The 21563-nt window shown below is 36.3% G+C and overlaps 1 protein-coding gene and 1 long non-coding RNA gene across 6 annotated transcripts in view; one reads left to right on the plus strand and one right to left on the minus strand.

The window, feature by feature from the left end:
- LOC113964000 overlaps positions 1-21563 on the plus strand; it is a 24439-nt gene continuing 2876 nt past the window's right edge. Inside the window, exon 1 of the long non-coding RNA XR_003533028.1 lies at positions 1-31. This is a non-coding gene — a long non-coding RNA (uncharacterized LOC113964000). The remainder of the gene's footprint in view (positions 32-21563) is intronic.
- NT5C3A (5'-nucleotidase, cytosolic IIIA) overlaps positions 3042-21563 on the minus strand; it is a 26052-nt gene continuing 7530 nt past the window's right edge. For 2 of the 5 annotated variants that reach the window (XM_027675652.1, XM_027675654.1), the window contains exons 2-10: positions 15312-15418; positions 8920-9018; positions 8387-8456; positions 7620-7666; positions 7384-7469; positions 7036-7125; positions 5558-5720; positions 4885-5085; positions 3042-4169 (exon numbers count right to left, since the gene is read on the minus strand). In XM_027675652.1, coding sequence (XP_027531453.1) covers positions 4068-4169; positions 4885-5085; positions 5558-5720; positions 7036-7125; positions 7384-7469; positions 7620-7666; positions 8387-8456; positions 8920-9018; positions 15312-15418 — 965 coding nt within the window. In that variant the 3' untranslated portion in view covers positions 3042-4067. Of the gene's footprint in view, positions 4170-4884; positions 5086-5557; positions 5721-7035; positions 7126-7383; positions 7470-7619; positions 7667-8386; positions 8457-8919; positions 9019-12710; positions 12762-15311; positions 15419-21563 lie in introns of all 5 variants that reach the window. The other 3 variants (XM_027675653.1, XM_027675656.1, XM_027675655.1) reach the window with 2 other exon arrangements.

The raw sequence follows: 21563 nt of genomic DNA on the forward strand, positions 1-21563 counted from the left end.
TTGGACATTTGCTACAGACAGAACAGATATTGTGAGTAGGAGAAGAAAGAAAAGTAACGAATTCACTTAACTTTGCTTATTCCTTGCTTTAAACTGTAGATATACTCTTTTGGCTGTGGGAAAATGGTCTGGGAAATGTATGATACCTTTCTTTCCAAACTAAATCATAAATGAAATACACTTTTAGGGTGGCAAAATGTTTCTGGTTAGAAATTTGATTTAGAAAGACATACTGTGAATAGTATCTCTTTCCTAATATTGAATGGAGAATCTCGATAGTACTTACAAGAATTAGACTTCCTGGAGTAGGATGGTTTAACCTGTAGCTGTAGAGTTAATTTTGCTTGCAGTTAATTTTGTTCATGGCTTTGGAGAGGTGACTGATAACATAGATTCCTCTACTAGCCAGTAGTCTAGTGACAAAAAGGTGGGATTTTGATAAAGTGGAGGATATCTAAAAATGCATCTTGGGTTTTCCCTTAACTACCACATAAGCATGAGTTGTGGCTGGCAATGAGATGTGAGGATATTGATAATCTCTACACCACCATGCAGGTTTTTAAAATCTGATTTCGTGTTTCAGGTTGATTGTGTAAGTAACTGTTTCTTTTAGAAGGTTGTATTATGGCGTTTCAAAAAGTAAATTATTTGGCATGGAAATACCCTTTGTACAGCAAATGGGTTCTGCGGGGTAACTGCAACATGGCTTAGTTGCTCTTATGTCCTAGCAAAGGTTTACTGCTCTGGCAGTTACTTAACATAGGAACTGAGACTGGCAGGACTTACTGATAGAAGGAGAAAAGCATGCTGGAGATCTTAACTTACCTGACTCCTCTTGTAAGGACAAGAATCCTTTTCTTTAAGTGGTTGTCATTGTGGACTGAACATTTGGTGACTGACCATTCATTGTTCACATGCTTGGAGGTGAGATTGGAAAATCTTCCTTAGATAATGCCTGAAAGATGGTGGTTTGATCTGATATCGTCTACGAAGACAAAGAGTTTTAGGTGTCCCTGTAGTTGAGAAACCAAATGCTCCCTTCTGGTATGTGTGGGCTCTCTAGGCAGGCCGAATACTAATTTCAGTAACTCGGATTAAAATGTAGTTGGACATCTGGTTTGGTAACTGCTTTTAAAGATGCTGCCTCATCCTTTTCTATGTTGCTCTGCATGTGCTTTTCTGTGTGGTTTTGTTTGATTTACTTGTGTGTGTTTTGTTCATTTGTTTGTTTTGGTTAGGGTTTTGTGCTTTTTTTTTTTCAGTTGTGGGTTGAAGAATAAGATCTTCATAACAGTAAAGGTGTGATGGCTCACTCACCTGTTGGGTAAGGTTGAGGAAAAATTCTGGAGGGAGAATCAATGAGTTTATGTGTATTCTCAGGCAAGGTTGATGAAAACATGGGACAGTCTTCCCTTTTCAGAAACACTATACAGAGAGACCAGAATTGCCCCCCTTCTTTTCACCGATGCTGGGGTGGTCAGGGAAACCCGTTCCACTTGTAGCTCAGAATGATCTTGTGCTACAGAGTGTGTTGCTGACACATCTCTTGCTGTGGAGCTGTGACTATCAGCTACACTTCACATATTCTAAATTTAACTGTTATCTGTATTCCAAAGATAAGCTGCTTGTAAATGGAAAACTTTATCCCAGTGTAAACTTTGGGAGTATTGCCTGGTAATTAGCCCCTTGCAACTAGAGGCTGGTTGAGTAAGCAGTGCATCCAAACACCTTGGTGTTTTTCCGAAGGCCTTTGCCTTTTGGACTTTTATTTGGCATCTGTGACAAAAGCATGATTGCATGTTTAAAAAAGCACTAAACCCAAGAACCATCAACCCTACTTCCCTGCTCCCCAAACCTTAACATTACCTCAGCTAACGTAAATTCTGTAGGTGCCTAAAACTCCAAATGTAGAATGTTAAAGAAATTGCTGAGCTCCCCTGAAAATGCTGCAGCATTCCCTAAGAACCTTGCTGTGCCCAGGTGGTGCAGACCTGGTTGTTGAGCAGGCAGCTCACACCGATGCCCTGCAGGGAGTCACACGTAACATTGCCCTGCTTGTCTTGCCGGCGGTGCTGAATCTGTAGTGCTGGCAGAAGATGACTGTACCGGAGCCTGCTCCCTCCCTTACAGTTTTGCCATGACCATCCTGTCCTCCTCCCTGCCTGAGGCAAATTGGGGAGACAGGGAGAAAGGCCAGAGCCCAGGCCAAACTTCACACCCAGTCCCAGTGACCGCTGACTCAGCAGCTGTCACTGCTGCCTTCAAGCTTTCCCTGTTTTTGGCTTTGGCTGACAGGCTCTTGGCAGGCCAGGGCTGAGGCAGCTGCTGCTCCTGTCTCCTCCTGTCACTGGTACTGCCAGGATGCTTTCAGCTCTTCCAATCTGCTGCTGCCTGAGTCATGGCTCTGGAATGGAAGACAGCCAAGGTGCTCTTCTCTCCCTGGTTGTCTTATTGGTTTTCTGCTCCAAGGGACAACTTTAAGGCTCCTGCTTCTGGGGCACCAGCTGCCCCTCTGCCAGGAACAAGGAATTACATACATGACTAGATCCTGACAAGGAGGACATCTCCCTCAAACACTCTTTGCCTGTTCAGATGCAGGCTGGAATTTCTGAAAGGTCCCTGCGCTCAGCAGTTCCCTGCTGGCATAGCATGTGCCATGTGTTCATGTGCTCACAACTACCTCAGATTGTGTATCAAGCCTCTACCTTGCATTCAAAATACAGGGGGGATTTAACTTTAGCTTACTGCAGAATGGGGTTTGGAAACTATGCCCCTCCTCTTCCCTTCTTGGAAAAGTTCCAGCAGGGATGGTAACCAGTGTAAATCTGCTGATTTGGTGCTACTAAGTCAGAATTTAAATAACAGATCACAGGTTGGAGGGAAAGAGGCCATTTCTTGAGATGTGTGTTACTTCTGGTGGAGAGAATGCAGATCTAGGCTCTCCCACCTTTTCATTACAACTCCTCAGGGAATGGAAGATGGCACAGCTGTGAATGAAATAAAGCAGAGGGGAACAATGACTATATTGCACATTAGAGAAGTTGTATGATTGCCTCCATTTTATTAATGAATAGATTTAGTACAGCTGAGGCCTCATAGGACCAGGGTCACAACATCATCTTTTACTTATGCTGCAACATATCCAAGTAAGCTTCCAAAGTTGTGGTGGTATTAAGCTGTATTTTTCTGTACACAATGCTGAGAGGTGCTGCTCAGTACAGGGGAAATACTTTCTGAAGAAGAGTGTGGTGAAACACTGTCAGAGGTTGCCCAGAGAGGTGGTAGATGCCCCATCCTTGGAAACATTCCAGGTCAGGCTGGATGGGGCTCTGAGCAACCTGATCGACTTGAAGATGTCCCTGCTCAGTGCAGGGAGGCCGTGTACTATTAGCTTGTGAAACAATCTGTTGTTACAAAGATGAGAAATTTTATCTCAGACTAACTTAAAACATTCTTCCCATTTCACAGACGATAAGAAACAGTAAGGATAGAGAATGTTTTGTAATGATACAAAAATCTGTGAAGAAGAAACACTTTGCCTGAATTGGGTGAATAAAGCATTTTTACTGGAGAAGAATATATGTATGAAAAACTTCTGTGAAAGTATGTAGCATATGAATAAGATCCTTCGAAGTACAGCTGAGACTGAAATGTCTTCTTTGAAAAGAAAAGGCAACACAAACGTGCACACTGCTTGTTCACAGAGTGTTTACACCTTCAATTTTACAAAATAGCCACATTTTCTAAAATGCTGCTCGGAAATGCCTGATTAAAAAAGACAGTGAACCATACTATCCCATCCGCAGCAGTATATCACATCTATAAATCCAATTTAAATCTAGTTATAACAGGAGTGTGAGACAATAAAGAACACTGTAAGAGCAGTAAAATGAGCTTGTAGTTGACAATTGATACCATATATATTCCAGAATACCAAAATGAAGATAAAAGTTTTAAATTAAATTAAACAGTTCTGTAAATGATTAATAAACACATCTAAAATAGCACACATGTGCTCTTCTGTCCAGTTGCCTCCTGAAAGGAATGGAGTGACTTGAGACTGCAATTTACAGGATTTTCTGTAGGATGGAGTTGGCAACTTCCAGGGATTCATCTTTCACCAAAACAATATCATAAGAGTCCATATATTTTTCCAGAAGCTCATCTACCTAATTGCAGATGGGATAAAGAGAAAGAATTGATTATTGAAAGACTTTTTGTCATTAAAATATTGCCCAATCTTTCCACCAATTGCAAGGGAATGAGCCATGCAAATAATGTATTGCTCCTACAAGTGAATTCCACAGGAGGACAGAGTAGGAGTGGCCATAGCTTTACATGCATTCCAGGATATAATACCTCAGGTTTATTCCAGGATCTCACACATAAAGATACTGAAAGATAAACTACTTCTTCAGCTTCCCAAAAGACAGGGAGATATAGAAAAGTGGATTTCTTTCTCTCCTGAATGCAAGTGGATGTGCATTATAACTTAGCAATTGATCAGTTGTATGTCACTTAAAAAAAAAGAGGAGAGCCTAAATTTGTTATTTGGAAGATCATAATTTTGCTCAAGTATCAATCCAGTATTGAAAGGAGGGGGAGAAGCCACAGGAATTTAAGAGAATTAATTTTTATAGCCTCTGAATTTTACTTCTCTAGGAAATACCTTTTTGGTAGCAGTTCAGTACAAAAGCCAAAGCAATATACACTTGCGTTTTTGTAGCTTATGTCTTATAAAAAAAAGAAATCTAGGAAAAATATTTGAAGTCTCAGAACAAATATGGGCCAAACACTTGGTTTGATATCTGAGGCATATAATGAACCTATTTCTAACTCCCAGTGTTTCATTTAAAGCTTACAAGGTTATGTAAGGATACTTACTTTATCATTGAGATAGCCAATTTTAAGAATGTTCTCGACATTTGCTACTCCATCTGCCATACTCAAGTCTCCTTGAGAATCACCCAGCAGTATGATATTACTGTTGTCTTTTAGTTGTTTGAAGTACTCTGTGTTCTTCAAGGCACCATCATGTTTGTTGTAAACGTGAATCAATTCTCCTTTAAATCCTTTTAATACTCCCTATTAAAAAAAAGAAATCTGAAATTATTTCTGGTATCATTCAGGCAAGATAGAATCTAGAAGGAAATAGGTGATATTACTGTTGAGCTAACATTGAACTATGTAGTCTCTGATGATGAACAAGATCAATTACTGTTAAATAAGAAAATGACTGTAACATCATTGTTAGGACTAGACAGACAGTGATTCTCCCTGCTTGGAGGAGGAGGAGCAGCAGAGCTGGGCCAAACATGAGGCTGCCATTAAAGGAAATTAATGGTATTTTAATCACACCATGCTAATGGTGTTTGAACTGGGATCACCTGCTTGATCTTGGCCTGAGAGAGTGTTGAACATGCAATTCTAAGTTTCTATATCGCAAGGTAGGTGGTTACATCTGCTGCATTTAAATGTTCATCTTGTAATATACATAAATAGATACTAAATACCACAAACAGTCATGTTTGATAAGAACGTGTTATCTCATACGTACATTTTCATCGAAATCCATGAAATTGGAAACCACTTTGACATTAGAATGGTAGACCCCAGCCTGGTGGATTACTTCCTCAAGAATATCCCCAATCCCAGCAGAAAATATGAACACAGGAATATTATGTTCACTGAGCTTATCAAAGAAGTTCTCATATCCTTCTCTGCAACACAGAATGTAAATGCAAATCAAATCTCAAAGAAAGCCAAGAACAGTCTGAGTTTTCAGGAGACAGTCACATCATCTTTGGAAAAGATTTAATTTTCCCTGAGCATTTGACTTCATTTCTTTTACTTCACCTTTTCAGGTTAGCAAGAACCATCAACCTAACATAAGGCATATAGTTTTAGTAAGAAACTACTCCATTGAGCTGTTTGGTCTTGTTCTGTATAATTTTTCCCCCCAAAACACCCAATCATGTTTTAAAGACTTAAAAACACTTCCTCCTCCCTAAATACTCCAGAACAAGCAAGCAACTACTAGAACTCTCTCTAGCTACTATTGGGCTGTACATCTCCTTTCTATCTTCCTTGCTTAAATATGTGACTTTCTATAGGGTTATTACTATCAAACAAATTTTGTTTTGTTTTTTAAATCCTGAAAACATTTATTGTTGTTCTTTCCTGAAAGTTTTTTAGTGTTCAGTACCCAGTCAAGACTACATATAGTATTCCAGGAAGAAGATGATATTATCTCTATACGCTTTCTCCACACAGACTAGATTGGTAGAATTTTACCTTTAAAATAAAATATTGTGAAAGTTTTTGAGGGAATTTTAGCTTGTGAATGAAGATTCAACACACATTGACTTAGGCTTTCAAAAAGGCAGAGACAGAGTACTTGTCTGTTTACAAAAGATAAGAATTAGTCAGTATTATAAACAAATAGTTCCACAATTCAAGTTCTAACATCCTGTTACAGTAGTCCAAAATTTACAGGCAGTTTTAGAAAGCTTTCAAAGAGACGGTAACAACAGCACATTTTGAAGAAGGATTTTGCTGACTTTTAAACTTGCCTTCAGCCATAGAGGAAGAACAATATTTAATACAACATATGAAACATGCTTTGCAAGTTGCTGCACTTTTATCTCAGATAAAACTATTGAACTGAATGTTTTTCAAAGGAACTAAGGTAAACTCTACATTGCCCTTAAAAAAAAGTCACCAGTGCAATTGAAAGAGGATGAAAGTCTACAGAAATGAAGCTTGTAGTGATGGGACTAAAAAAAGTTTCAGATCTCTGGTTTATACAGTGTGATCACTGTAGGCATTTAGCTACAACATATAATGGGGTACAAAAATAAATAATAAAATAGGAGCACAGAGAGCTCACTGTGTTCCAGGATTAAGGTGTCACATTCTCAGGAATGTGTGTGTGGTTTTTTGTTTCCTTCCCTTTTTTTCTCCTCCCCTGACCACCCAGTAAGAATCTGCAGAAAATGCTCTGAAACAATATCATTCAAATAAAAAGGAACTTACTTCAGCATAACATCAGATTCCCTCACAATTTCTGCAAACTTATCCTTCTGTAAGCCTTGTTCAATGAGTAGTGCATGAGATTTATGGTACCTAGAATATAAAGAAAAAATGAGTTGAACTTTGCTACTAAGATTCACCTTTCATTAAATGTTATAATGAAAAGCACCCTGTATAATTAATTCTTGCTCATTCAAGTTAATGGCAAAACAGAACCAGTTGTTGTACAGCACTTAAAGAGATTAATTCAGTTAATGTGATAGCTAAAAGCTAAGTACTGCCATTAATTTGCTTTTAAAAACTTATTAAATCTAATCTTAGTACAATTTGAGTATGGGAGGCGTCTCTTACCATTCTACCATATATGGATACTTCTCTTCAATAGTGAGAGCTGGATCAATTTCAATAGCATAATAGGTTTCTTTCAGCTGCAATAACTGAAAGGGAAAAAAACACCAGATGTTTAATGTATTTTAATAAAATAACACTTGGTATTTGGTGTAACAAATCAAAGTAACTTTATTCAGTCAGGGAATAATGACAGTTGTCTGTACAACAAACCAAGTTCTAGTAGGTTTTTTGTTTACCTTTTTCCGACATTCGTCTGTGATGATCTTAGAGTTATCAATGATGTCTGGGGCAGGGGTGAAAAAAAGAAAGAGTGTTAAACAAGATGGTATATTTCTTTTGCTTTGCCCTACAGCACTGTAAATGGTGACAGATGACAAGGTTTGATGACATAACAATATGTTTCCTCAGAACTTTTCTTACCAGCAACCAGTAAAAGGAACATTTTTCTTTATAAGTACATGAAGAAGCCCTTCCCCTCATCTCTGAATTACAAGGTCAATTACAAGCTTTTGTATCTGTTTTTTGAGATTTATCTGTTTCTGAAATCATCCTGAGGCATCGTGTATGTCTTAAAGTTCCCACTTCATCAGTAAATGGATTCTCTTTGTGTTCTAAAAGACTGTATACAGCATAGGGATAAAAATGCCAAGAATTCTAAGGAGTTTACTATCTGGTTCTTGCACGTGTCAAGACTATTACGGGCTCTTAAAAAATAAAAGTCAACCCTACCATATATAGCCATTAACATCTTAGAGTTCAAAACTTAATACTTTAATTGTGAATAACATCTGATTTTAATTCACGCAGATTTTCATTAATATATATATACACATAAAAACACATACAGTCACTAGAATTTTTCTTCATTAGAATGTACAGGTCAGGTAACAAGCCAACATAAAATCCCATATGTTAGGGAATAAATTGGATAGAAAATTAAAATATGGGAAAAACTAAAAGGAGTGAACAAATCAATCTGTATTAAAAAAAAAAAAGTACTCACTATGGCAAGTTGGACATCTTTTTCCATTGTAGGAAAATCTACTTAATGTCATATCAAAATCTGTAATAATCTATTTAAGGAAAGAAAAAGCAAAACTGTCTTACAATGTGGAGGGATAAAATAAAGAATGGCTAGAAATTCCGAACGATCAACAATAGCTGCAGCTGAGTAGCATGTGTGCCTCCCTATTCTATTGAGCCACTGTAATGCAAGCTAGCATATCCCAGAAGAGTAACTTTTTCTAACAAAACTGTTTATTTAATTTCTTTGGTCAGAATATTTCCTGAAATTACTAAGCTTCTATGTTTATGTCATTTACTTCACTAGAGTCTGGTAGAATTACAGTTGATTCAAAAAGGACTATTAAAAGATTTCACATGCCTAAGTTCTGGAGATATCTTGAAGGTTTACTTCTGCTTTATATATATATATATATATAATATATATATATATATACTTAAATTTTTTGGCATATAGCAACAATCTCACAGTTGCTTTTATTCCAAACTGGTTACACCTTCTACTATCTTTACCTGAAGTTTGGCAGCTCCACCTTTGATGAGGCCACAAATAATCTCCTCTACTCTCCCTGGGTCCTTAATATGGACAGTCTTCTTCTGAAATTCTGGCATCTGTGGAGAGTAAGAACAAAGACATAAACATATTTATGGAGGAAAACTTACAGACAGACAATACCTGTTATCCATCAGATTGGAAGCTCTGCATCTATAAACACTTTCACGTGACATCGAGACATGGTCAGGACAGAAAGACGAGTAAGAAGAAGCAGAAAATACTCTGGATGTATTAACTGATGACTGTACACACTTCTGTTTACTTTCGACATCTGTTTTAATTTCCTTTCCTAATATCAAATTATTCAATAAGTTGATACTCATCGAAAAGCATTTAATTAATAATGATATATATGGGAAATAAGGGACATGTACAGAAACAGAACAAAAGTGTGCATCTTGGGGTTCAAATATGTCACTGGGAGATGGTGAATCTTGAAACTAACTCTTTGTGCAATTAATATGCCCCTAAAGTCTCGAGATCAAGAAGACAGACTGTTTTTAGACATCCATTTTTTCCTTGAAAATGCTGAGTCAACCGAGTACTCCAACACAAGGCTGTACAGTAATTCCTGCTCCCTAGCCAGTCCAACGATCATTACATTATCTATTTCTCTGTACACTTTTGAAATAACACATGCTATCACATCACATATCCCTTTTGAATGAAGTATATTTCTTGAATATGATAAATACATGTGGCGTAAAAAAACCCCAAAACCAAACACCTCCACAAAACAACCTCCCCAAACAACCCCCCAAGCCCTTGCTTACTCAGAAAGTTTATCTTCAACCTTGCAGAAATGGTACAAGAACTACTTATTTACACAAATTTCCCAGTGTAGCATGCATTTCCATCCTTTATAATCATGTATGGACTTATTCTAAAGCAAAGGTATCAGACATTTGCAATCTGTCTACATGGGCATTTATTTTCTGTCGACAGAACTTCAGACATGACGAAGTGCTAGGAATTACATTTTTAGCACTCCGATCATTCAGCTTTTCTTTTCATATAGCTAGCATGTAATTTTTGCTGCAATGAGCTGATTTAAAAAAAAAAAAAGAAAAAAAAGGGGGTAGCTGCTATTTCCAGTGACATTTCTGGACCCAGAGTTCTTCTATCACCAATTGTTAATAAGTCATGCAGTACTCTTTCTCCCTGCTCTTGATGCTGAGTCTTTTGTTTATTAGTAATAGCCAACTTGAAGCCAAATTGCAATTTGGTTATCCTTTAAGAAAAAGATGGCATTTTAAACTATTGCGAACAGTGTGTTACCAGTACTATGGTAAGAATGATTCAAGTTCAGCTGGTAGTGAGCAAATACTCTTCAAAATTACTCCTAGGCAGAAACAGGTAGTTGTACAAAGTGCTAAATTTTACACTTAATCTTGCTGGATGGTATCTTTTCTTCCATACCCGTGCTCCTATCTTTCAATATAACAAATAATTCTAATCCCCAGTGTGTTTACTGCTACTTTCTGGCTGATATCCTCAAAAACACTACTGAAAACAGAAAATAGGAATCCTTCTAGAATTCTGAGTTTCTGATAAATTTTCAAGGTTTTCCACACATTCAAAAAGTTTCACCTATACCACAGTATCTTATCAAAAATTCTAAAGTCATGACAGGGTATTCACTACTTCTTTGCTTTATAAATCTCCTAAAGAAACAAACTGGATTCATTTCACTTAGTTTAGAAGAATTAACATTTTCCTTTGCCATCCTATGGCACAGACATTTTCTCTAGAAGTGGTACCTCCTAAGCCAAGGTCATTGTTCCCTGCGTGGTTGCAGTGCTTTGCTACTACTTCTATTTAGCACAGCAAATTCACAAAAGGTACGTTAGGACTGACTTTCAGCTATCGCCTATATCCCAGGCTAGGAGTCATTGAGAGAACTGAATGTTAACAAGAAACAGAATTCCTAAAAAATATCCATTAAAGAATTTGCTAATCTTTTGAGATATACCTTTACAAAGCATTAATAGATATTTATTCACAATTAGCAGCAGATCTAGCTTCACAAAATAATTTATTCATAATCTGCAACTCTTTAAAGGTGTTTTATGGTATTTCTTTTCTACGTTATATGGTGGTGGTAAACAAAAGCAAGCTTACCCCTTGTGCATATACAGCATTCTTTATAGTGAAAGATAAAGCAATTTGGCTGTGTTAGGTAATTTTTTTACTGTATATTACCTAATCTAATTCCTTTAACTTTCAGCAAATTATATGTGTATTTTTAGATTTGGAATGCAAAAATTAAACAACATGAAATCTAAATGTGTGCTTTTCTAAGAAGTAGTTCAAGCATTATTTGGTTCACTTAGATACTAAGCAACAGATTTCCTAATATAACTAATTTAAACAGATGTTGAGGGAGATTGAGAGATCAGAGGAAAAGACTGTATGAGGAAAGTTGGACTGTTTGGTACTGTTTCATTTCAGGTACTGTTTCACTTCAGACAGAGCCCTTTTGTAAGTTTCTGAAACAACCTGAGGAAAAATCTTGGTAAACACTTTAGTAGATCATGTTAAACAAGAGATTGCTTAAGATTTTAAGTATGATGAAAGCTTCCTGCTTTGATGTTGTAAACTGATACTCCTACTCAAGATCAGTTTATAAGGTTAATTTATCTCCAATATATTTTTCATTTTTACACAAAAATTGATGCCAGGTGATGCGTTTTTTAATTTAGGAGGGGGAAGTCTTCTGCAGCAATTATAACCCAGACAATTTCTGTCTCACAGGCACTTTCACAGAAAAACCAAGTCTTCATTACAGATGTGGCATCTGATAAAGCCTCAGATAGATATGGTTAGTCAAAATAGCCCCTTTCCTCAATACTAGTTCCTTGTATTAATATTTTCAACTGAACAGTAAGCAGCGATTCTTTTATTTAGTCTTCACCATTATTATAGTAGAAGTAAGTGAAACTGTCTAATGGAAGTCTAAACAAACTGCAGTCACCAGTTTTCTGGCAAACTGTCTCCTTCAACGTTTTACACTTCTGCCCAGTCTACCCGTTGTTTCATTGTTGCATATTTGCCATTCTTCACAGTTGAAAGAGAAAAGCAGACTCTAGTTGGAAAGAACTGGTAAGACAGATGAAAGAAAAAGGGTGAAAAAAATGCTAATAAGAAAAGTTCAGTCAATTTGATAAAATTTGTGTTTCTATTTATTGTTTAAGAAAACTCTAGGAGTCAACTCAGTATACACATAAAAGGCCCCAAAATCTGATGCACTAGTTGATTGGGAAGAACAGAAAGGGAGAAACAGCCAAACAAAAATCTCCACAGCACCTAGTGAAGTCAAGAAAGCTTTTCAGAATGAGGAGCTTCCACATACAGAACTAAAACGACATAAACACAGGAAGTGCCCCTATGTAATCTGTCATTTTATGAAAGTGTGAGAAGAGTTTTGCTTTCTTACCAAAGACATCTATATGCTACTGAAATAGCACAGAGGCTGGTATCTCTTAAAACACATGTTAAAAGATGACAACTCCCAAAGGTAGTTTGTGGTTGGCATATACACTGGCCACAAAGACATTTAAATTTCTAGTCTCTGACATTTTTAAGGAGCCTTTGAAAGAAGGAAGGAGAACAAAACTGAAAAAGATTTTAAAGGTTGAGCTTAGTTGGACTTATGAAAAGGAATAAATGATCTGCTTGTTTGTGACAGCTGGTAACTGGAATAAGGATGTAGGAAATTATTTTGTAGCTAACAATGTTATAGTCATACCTTGAGGAATGAACAGTAATGGATTCACGCAGGTTTGGAAATCCCCCAGTCCTACAAACCACAGAATGCATCAGTTTACAACAAGGATAGTTTTGAAAATTACAAGTCTATTTAGTACATGAGACATGCATCTGTGTAGCTGGGTTTAATAAAGTTTTTGCTGTAAAGACTCTATTGAATTCTAGTTTTGAAATGAAGTTTCTTATATACAACTGGATAACAGAAGTGCAAATGGAACTGCTTTTATATCGTATCCAGGTGCTGCTTAATATATACGTTGTTTTCTGTGAGACAGTGTGGATCTAAGTGCATGCTGTGTCAGTTTGATTATAAAACAAGAGCTGGTGATAAGATCTATCATTCATTTTAGTGATCTAAGTGAATTTACAGCTGCCACAGCAAGCATTTCCAATCAGGTATCCCAGGAAATGAATAACTGATTGCGTGTATAGGGAGTAATGTCATATTCTGGAATTAGGATTATACCGAATTTCTCAATCTACTGAGTGTTGGAGGTAAAGCAGTTACTTCCATCCCCCTACCCAGTAAAACAAGTCTCTATGATTAAAACAAAAAAATAGAAAAAAAAAAAACAACTAATGTCAAATAAAAATTTCATATAAAGGACCAGTGTGGGACCTTCTGTTGTTTTCACTGTCAGTAATTTTAAGGAAGGATGAGTTGATGAATGACTTGCTATCTTAACTACATAGAGATATGGCTCATTTCACAATCAAATCTAGACACATAACCTGAACTATTACTAGTAATAACTAAAACTGTAGGAGGTTGTCATCATAAATCTGCTAAGCAATGCTTTGAGGAAGGATATAAAACACTGGAGCAGAGTATTTTTACATTGATACCCTGTAAGCTTACACTACTTGGCAAATACGAAGTTTTCTTATTTTACAAAGACTCAACTAGTATGGAAGCCTCCCAAAAATCACTGCAAAGAAAACACCCTGGATTATGGGTGGATAAAATTTTAAGGGAACTTCTCCATAAATCTCAATCATTGACAGAATACTTTGTTATGAGTCAGGAATTGTGAATCATAGTAAGAACTGTTCTCACACTTACAAATGTATTAAAATATTCCATAAAATTTCAGCTGACCATAATGTCACATAAGTGATACAACAATATGATTTAGCTGTAATGCTATTGACAGTATGTAAATTTCAAGTATCACAAAATTTCTGTTTCTCTACTTTGTTGGTAAACCTGCCTTAGAGTAGACTAGCTTCCAAATATGTTATCTTTTGATACAGAGGACACACATGGGTGCGCTGGCAAGGAGAGGGAACTATCAGTGTTATTTCTGAACACGGAAAATGCAAATCAAAGTGATAAAATGGATAGGATTCAATTATTTGTAAATTTTATTTCTAGTCTATGCTGACAATTTCCACATAAATGACTATAAACCAAGAATAAATTTATTTTGTGAACTGCAGATGCCCAATGCCAACGTCTGAGACTAGCTATCGCATATACTTACTTATGGACATATTCCAAAAAAGGCAGGGCATGGCATTTAGTGATAACCAGGACATTTGATACCCAGAAGTTAGAGAAAATTGATTTTAGTGTTCTTGGTGGAAGAAAGTAACAGTTTGGTGAAATTATAAAGAAAAGGAGCACATTCCTTGATTTAGATATTATTTCCCACTCCCATTTTTTTTCTATTATTACAGAACATTATTTACTCTAGAAAACAAAGCTTTCTAAAAAAACTTCTGAAAATACATGCAAGCTTCTTCATGTAACTTCTGCTATTTGCAGTGTACGAGTTGCAAGAAGTAGGGGAGCTGTAACGAAACCCACAGAACAAGAGTGTGTATATCTCTTCCACCATATGTAAAAGCTCATGTACGTATAAAGCAAGATTGGCTTTAATTCAGACTGTTTGAATTTTGTTCCATTAGTGCAGCAGAGGTTTCTCTTAGCAGCCCCAGCTGTTAGTAGGCTTATGTTTTAGACAGGAACATCAAAAGCTACGGGACATGAGTGTAGTCACATCAGTCACTCCATTATGTGCAGCTAGTCAGAAGAAATGCACTACTGATTGTGCACTCCGCTAGCATAACCTGAGCTCAGGACAAATACTTAAAATTTATAATTATCAAAACCATAATACATTTTATATTCATATGCTGCAAGCTCAAATACGGTAAGAAGTCCTTAGTAACTAGTAATTACCAAATTACTATTTTAGTAGTTCTGTCAAGAAAGACCCTTAGGATGACTTGTCTAAAAAGTAAATAGGCAAAGTTATTATGTGAATGAAACAACAGAACATTGAGTATCTTCACAGTTGCTTGATAACATGCTGTAAAACCAGATATCCAGCACAGGTTATATGAAATAACTTGAAGTGGCTTCACTGCTTAAGCTATTTTAAGACATGGGCTAGGATGCATACTAAAAATGATTTTTCCTGTTTTATTTTATTTATTTACATCTTTTTTATACTTTACGTGCTGGATTCTGATACTTAGTTTGGGAAAAAAAACCCGATTAAAAAAATCTGGAGAGAGCGCTTTCACAGAAAAACATGACAACAGCGTTTGCTCTTGTGTTTTTAAAGGAGAGTACCTGTGCGTTGAGCTTAGGGCACTCCTGATTCTTCTGTCCTTGATTTTGTCCTACTGCAACAGCATAGGTGGCAAGCAGAGTCCAGAGATGCAGGGCTTGCATGCAGGCTGCCAACAAAAACCAACCAAATCCTTTTAAGAATTGGTCTGCTATATTTTGTGATCTTTCTATTCCTGCTGTATAGAAATAAAAGCTGACATGCATGGTATATAATGACATCACTCTGAAAATACCAACACTTAAGAATGCTCTGATACATATTTAAAGTAGAGTAACATTTAGGCTGAATTAACCTATTCAATTAAAACTGTATATTTATTCCTTTGGTGCTGTTGCTAATTCTGTGCTATCAAATTTTTAATACAAAAATACAGTTTGTCACAGTAAACAACTGCAAGTAAGGCCTCAGCTCACAACCTTGGCTTAAAAATGCAGGCAAGAAGACAGTCGGTACTGTTGACAGAAGCTGTGCACACTTACCAGAGGGTTTTGCAGGAGCAGCTGCAGAAGCAAAAGAAAATTCCTCTTGCTTGAGAAACACTAATATAGCAGCACAGGGTGCAGTTGAGGGCGTTTCCAAATACAGCCTGACTAATCCCCGTGCAAAACCCCAGGGTCCTGTGACGCACGTCAGCAATGCACAGCGGTTTGTTATGCTCAGCAGTACAGCCCGACAGGCTTACAGATCAGCTGGTTCACCAACAACAAAACCTTTGACCTTCACAGAATGAACAGCTTTCATGGATGCAGCAGGCAAATTTGGGCTGCTCAAACAGAGGAAGGCACTTGTTTTTCAAAGCAGAAGTTTACTGCTTTGTTACTTTTTAAAGCTTTTACAAAATCTTTGCAAGTATTTTAGGATTTCCTGTTGCAGAGTGCCACAAATTTCCTACAGCTCAGTGATATGCTCTCATTAATGTTTACTAAGTATCACACATTTATTTATGTAGAAGAAGCAAATGAATTAATTAATTTTTGTTTTGGCTGTAATTATCTGTATGATACTGAAACAGGAAATCAAGCAGCCTTGTTTGTCAGGATTTTTGAAAGACAAGGCGACTCAACCCGCTTTCAGAAGTTTGTCATTAGGCATGTTGCCTGATCAAAGACCGTAACTAGGTGACACGGAAGGCAGATTAAAAAGAAATATGTTTTAGCGTGAGAGGATGAAGGAAGTATTGTCTAATCATATTTTATGCTCTGAAGTTGTGTAAATGCTTGAAAGTGTCACATGAAGTTAACTCTTGCTATAGCAACAGTGCAAGCTTCTCTGTATCACCCCATAACTCATGTTCAACCTCAGGTTCATGATCACTGTTTCAGGCTGCCAGAATGAACCACAAACATCAGGCCAATTCATATCATCAAACATCAGGCCATCAATGTGAGCAGTGTGATCATCAGAACTGAAGCAAGCGCAGGTTAGTAGTGTAGCACATACAAAACCTCTGTTGCTACGAAAAAAACCCACAACAGCAGGACTCTAGAAATTCATTAGTTATGAAAATTTCCTTCTGAGGAGGATGAGTTGTTCTTCTACATTAAAGAAGCCCAAAAATTCAACATTTTCTGAATGGTACAGTGGATTTGTATGTTTTGTGTCTACATTCCAACTGTAGGTCAGTATGTACTCTATCAGAATTCCTCAGTGTACGTGGCCTACAGTGTACTTTCATTTTTTTCAGTGGTGTTCTCTGTGTTTTGACCCAAGAAAACAACTAATGAATACTTCAGCTGATACAAAACATGCAACTTTTATCAACACTCATCCTCTTAGAATTGAACAAGATCCCCTCAAATGTACATGGTAAGGTCTGCTGCATCCTGAAGCAGCAAAACCATTTGAAAGTTCAAAATATGATCCTTGCAAAGGCTATATTCAGTAAATTGAACTTACTGAATCACTGACATTTGCCAGGATTCATAGCTCCCATTAATCCACTTGTTAAAGCATTTGTACACTGCTGTAGAAGGTACCATACAGGGAATATTACCTTTTATAGTATTTTATTATAGTTAGCATGCTTTTCATTAATATTTTCATAATAATGTTTGGGAAACATATGTATAATGCAATATCTTGAATAAATATGACTAATTTGCACAACAAAAAGTTGTAGTTTATGTCAGTGCTGGGTTTCTAATTTAAAAAAACCCTTGTGAATAATGAAGTAAAATACGCTTGCTAGATGAATCATGCAGTTCAGGGAAAGGCATCACTTTATACATTCAGTTTGCAAAGTAACTGCTTTTGGGCTTTTATATATTTCAAAGGTGACACTGGGACTGATATATAGATGCGTCTTGTGAACCTGATTGATGCGACTGGGATTTGGTGGGTTGTGGAGCTGGCCTGTTGATATTCTAGTACTTCTCAGATGTGATTCAGTGAAAAAATGAATTCTAATGTCAAGAATTTAAAGAAAATTAGCGTGCTTTTTATGAAAGTCGGGGAAACAAAAAAAGAGGAGGTTTCTTACTTTATTTAATTAAATTTAAATACAATTACAGAAATTTATTCCAACTCTTGCAGACTGTTTTTGAGTATACCAGACTAAATAGAAAGCATTTCACATAAATTATTACAGTTTTAGTGAAAGAGCTAGAGAATGACGTGAGCAAAATTTATGTAAACATTAATGCAGCCAACACCTAATTCTTAGAAAAACAGCTACTGTATCTCTATCAACAATGTACTTTCACTTTAATGAAATTGTCATATATGAAACTCCTCGTCTACAAAACAAGGAAGACTGTCTTTTCAACTCCAGGAAACCTTTGTGTCAAACACTTCAATTGCAACAGCTCCTACTAACCAAGTTCTGTTACTGCTGATTTAAGTCAGTTGAGTGTTTTGTTTACAGTGTTTAACTTCTGGTAAGAGATGAATTAAAATTGCCACTAATTTTTTAAAGAGAGAGAAACAAACTCCAGCATGACATTTCTACTCTTTGAAATACGGAAGGTTATTTAAATATACTTTAAGAACCACGAACTAAAGAGGTATAGCTATGTCAACAGACAGGTTCTATTTTAACCTTTTCTCTTTGGCTGAGGGCCATATCTCAACTACAGAATATTCTACACAGAAAAAGAGAGAGAGGTAAAAAAGAACAGCACTTAAAACATTAGGTAATTTGTCGATGTCAGACTGGGAAAAGGTTCAACTTTATATGCTGGTGTGTTAGATGAGCTTGGTGTGTAGAGATTCAGGATACTCTCAAAGAATATGAAACACTGCAAGTTTTAGTCTAAAGCAAAGAAAAACTGGTTTTACCGGTCCTTACATGCCCTTGCCCTAAGTTGCATCTATTTGTGGAAAGACATTAACAGAGCACAGGTAAGTTACCTAAGAAAGTTAGGTAACTTACCTTAGCTGTTTTTTAAGCAAAAATTGAATACTTCAACTAAACTGACATCAGCTTTTAAAGATGAAGAAAGAGGACACAGTTAGGAGTAATTTCTGCTCATTAGAATATTTGCTACAAAATTTAGAGGTGACTGAAACCTGTCTGCAGTGTAAACATTAGCTAGAGTCTTTTTGTGAGCTTACTACCTTTTATTCCTCTCTAGTGACCCTACTACAACTGAACAAATTTGAATATATCCCCATATTTTACTTACATTGCTCAACTTTACTTGAGCGATACCTTGCTTTATTGTAGGGATCAATTTTAAATATTAAAGAACTGTATTTATTATCTAATTTTGCTTTTATAGTAAGTTTACTTAGTACACATTTTCCAAAGCAGCCTACTTGATATAATCTCACAAGTCAAGGAAAGCTACCTGAACCTTAGTATACTCAGATACCAAAACCAAGCAGAAGAAAGGAACCAACACAAGCCAACTGTATTCAAACATGATTATTATTCATGCCCTAGTGAACTGAGTTAATGAGCAGCATGCTGGTTCCAGGAATAGCTTTTGATATTTGTGACAATTACAAGGAAACTAAGATAAATGCTCAGTTTGATGAAGCTGGGGTACATAAAGATTTAGAAGGTTGTCTTGCAAGGTTGGATACTACTTATTTTTTCCAGTAAAGGTTTAGTGTCAAAAAACCCATACTAGCCATATTTGCAACTGGTATGATGCAATACAGAAAAATTATTTGTATATGAAAGGGTATGTCTATTATAGAGATGATTTGTGAGGAGTATGATTCTTCAAAAAGAAGAGCTTGAATAGCACATCCTATAGAAAAGTGCTAAGGACATATTAAAGACTGAATTAATTAAACTGTGATAAATCCAGAGAAGATATATGCTAAGAAGGTGAGGGTTTTAACCTGAATGGTTATATTATTATAATAATATTATAATATTTTATATATATATATATATATATAACAAAACATATTTAACAACTTTTTTTTATAGAGATTTTCTGGATCTGATCAGAGATCCATCTTTCTTTACAATACATGAGAAAACTGGTGATCATCTAAAAGTCTGACCATTTATGGCTGTGTTGAACACTAAGTTATTAGTGCTGACACATACACTCGAATGTATAAACAACAGCTAAACTTCTTAAGCATTTTTTCTTGTTGTATTTAATACATCTCTCTGATGAGAGAATAAAAGATACTGCAGCATCATTGTCCCTTATGCACCTTCCTCTCATGCTTACAAAAACACTCCAAAAGCAGCAATCTCTGCTGGTGATAAATCAACAGACATTTTGACTTTTACAAGAAAGCAGGAGTGAAGGCAAGCCAAACACATTGCTGACTTGGTATCTTGAAGTACAGGTAATGGAACATAGGGTAAGAGGTTTTGATGGACTTACACATTATTTTTCAAACACAGGCATTGTTACACATCACAAAACTCAGAAAGAACTGTAACAACACTGGCGATAGAAGTCAACACTTTATGCAACATTTCAACTTCTCCGTAGAAGTCTATGAAGAACTAATAGTAACTAAGGCCTGAATTTCCAGTATTTTCTGTGATCTCCTTCTATCACTTATTAGTCCAGGTAAAAATTTAGTCTGAGAGAATATAGGGGGTACAGAACATACAAAACCAGTTCTATAGGTACTGGGATGAATGAATACAGCTCCAGAGGGACCTCTTTTTTTCTCTGATTATATGTTAGGGGAATAATCTCATCTCTGTGCTTAGTTCCCATTCCCTCACTTTGGAGAGAATGAAACTTTTTAACTAGCAGGTTAAAAACGAAGTTATGTATTGTTTAGTAATCAGTGAGTATCTGGAAATGATCAAGTGATCTTCAGTCAGTAATCATGTATCTATCTTGGAAATATCACTCTATAAATGACATCCTACTTAGCCAAAATTTAATCTGATTAGCTTCATTGTTTCTCTCCTGCCCTTGCAGAAAAAAAAAAAAAAGAGAATATAAGCACCAAAATTGAAAGAAGAAATCAAGGTTGTGACACTCACTCAATGCAGGGCAGAAGAAAACTGAGGCTTTCTTCTTGGCCTTCATACTTATATTTCACTGATGCCTTTTCCTACCAATACTCTCTGGATAGTCCCCTTTATAATTCCATTACAAACCTCCAGCTTAAATACCAAATGCATTTCTGGGCTCTTTACCTTACAGGGGATAGAGCAGAACTGAAAAAGGCCCTGAGAAGGGAGAATAATTTGCTTTTCCTGATAGTGTTTAATTGCAAGTATCTTATTTTTTTACCCCATCCTTCCTTTTTCTTGCCAATTCTTCTTCTGAGAGCACAGATACAGAAAATTCATTTTAACAAATAAGAATTTTTTAATTGGAGTGGTAGTCTTATTTTCCTATGACACTGCTATGGAGCGTGCTGAAGTCTGGTTGTTTGAAAGATCCACTTCTCTCATGTTACACAGAATCTAACACTTACTTAAATAATGCTTACAGGTGAGGCTGCTAATCCTTCCTCAAAATATCTAGGCAAAAAGTGTAGAATTCTAAGAACTGGCAGTATGTAAATATACTGTGGTATGTTTATAAATTATTAATTAGCTATCAGGTGTACAAAAGCTCACCTTGCATAATAATGTAATTTTGATGAGCTATACTATTTTTCCCCCAAATTGTACGTTTGCATGTATACTTTTTATAACTAAATACCCTTATATATCTATATGCACATGAAAGAACTTAAACAAATGCTTGTTTCCTTGGAAGTTTCCCATGTAACACCATCTTGAATGGAATTTGCATTAAGCCCACGGCTTGGACTGAAGCAGTTGCTGCTGATTCTCTTCTTCTCTTATCTGCTTCTAAGAAAAAAACCAC

The sequence above is a fragment of the Neopelma chrysocephalum genome, unplaced genomic scaffold (assembly GCF_003984885.1).
Source record: "Neopelma chrysocephalum unplaced genomic scaffold, ASM398488v2 Primary Assembly neopelma1_26, whole genome shotgun sequence".
In the NCBI taxonomy this organism is placed as follows: Eukaryota; Metazoa; Chordata; class Aves; order Passeriformes; family Pipridae; genus Neopelma; species Neopelma chrysocephalum.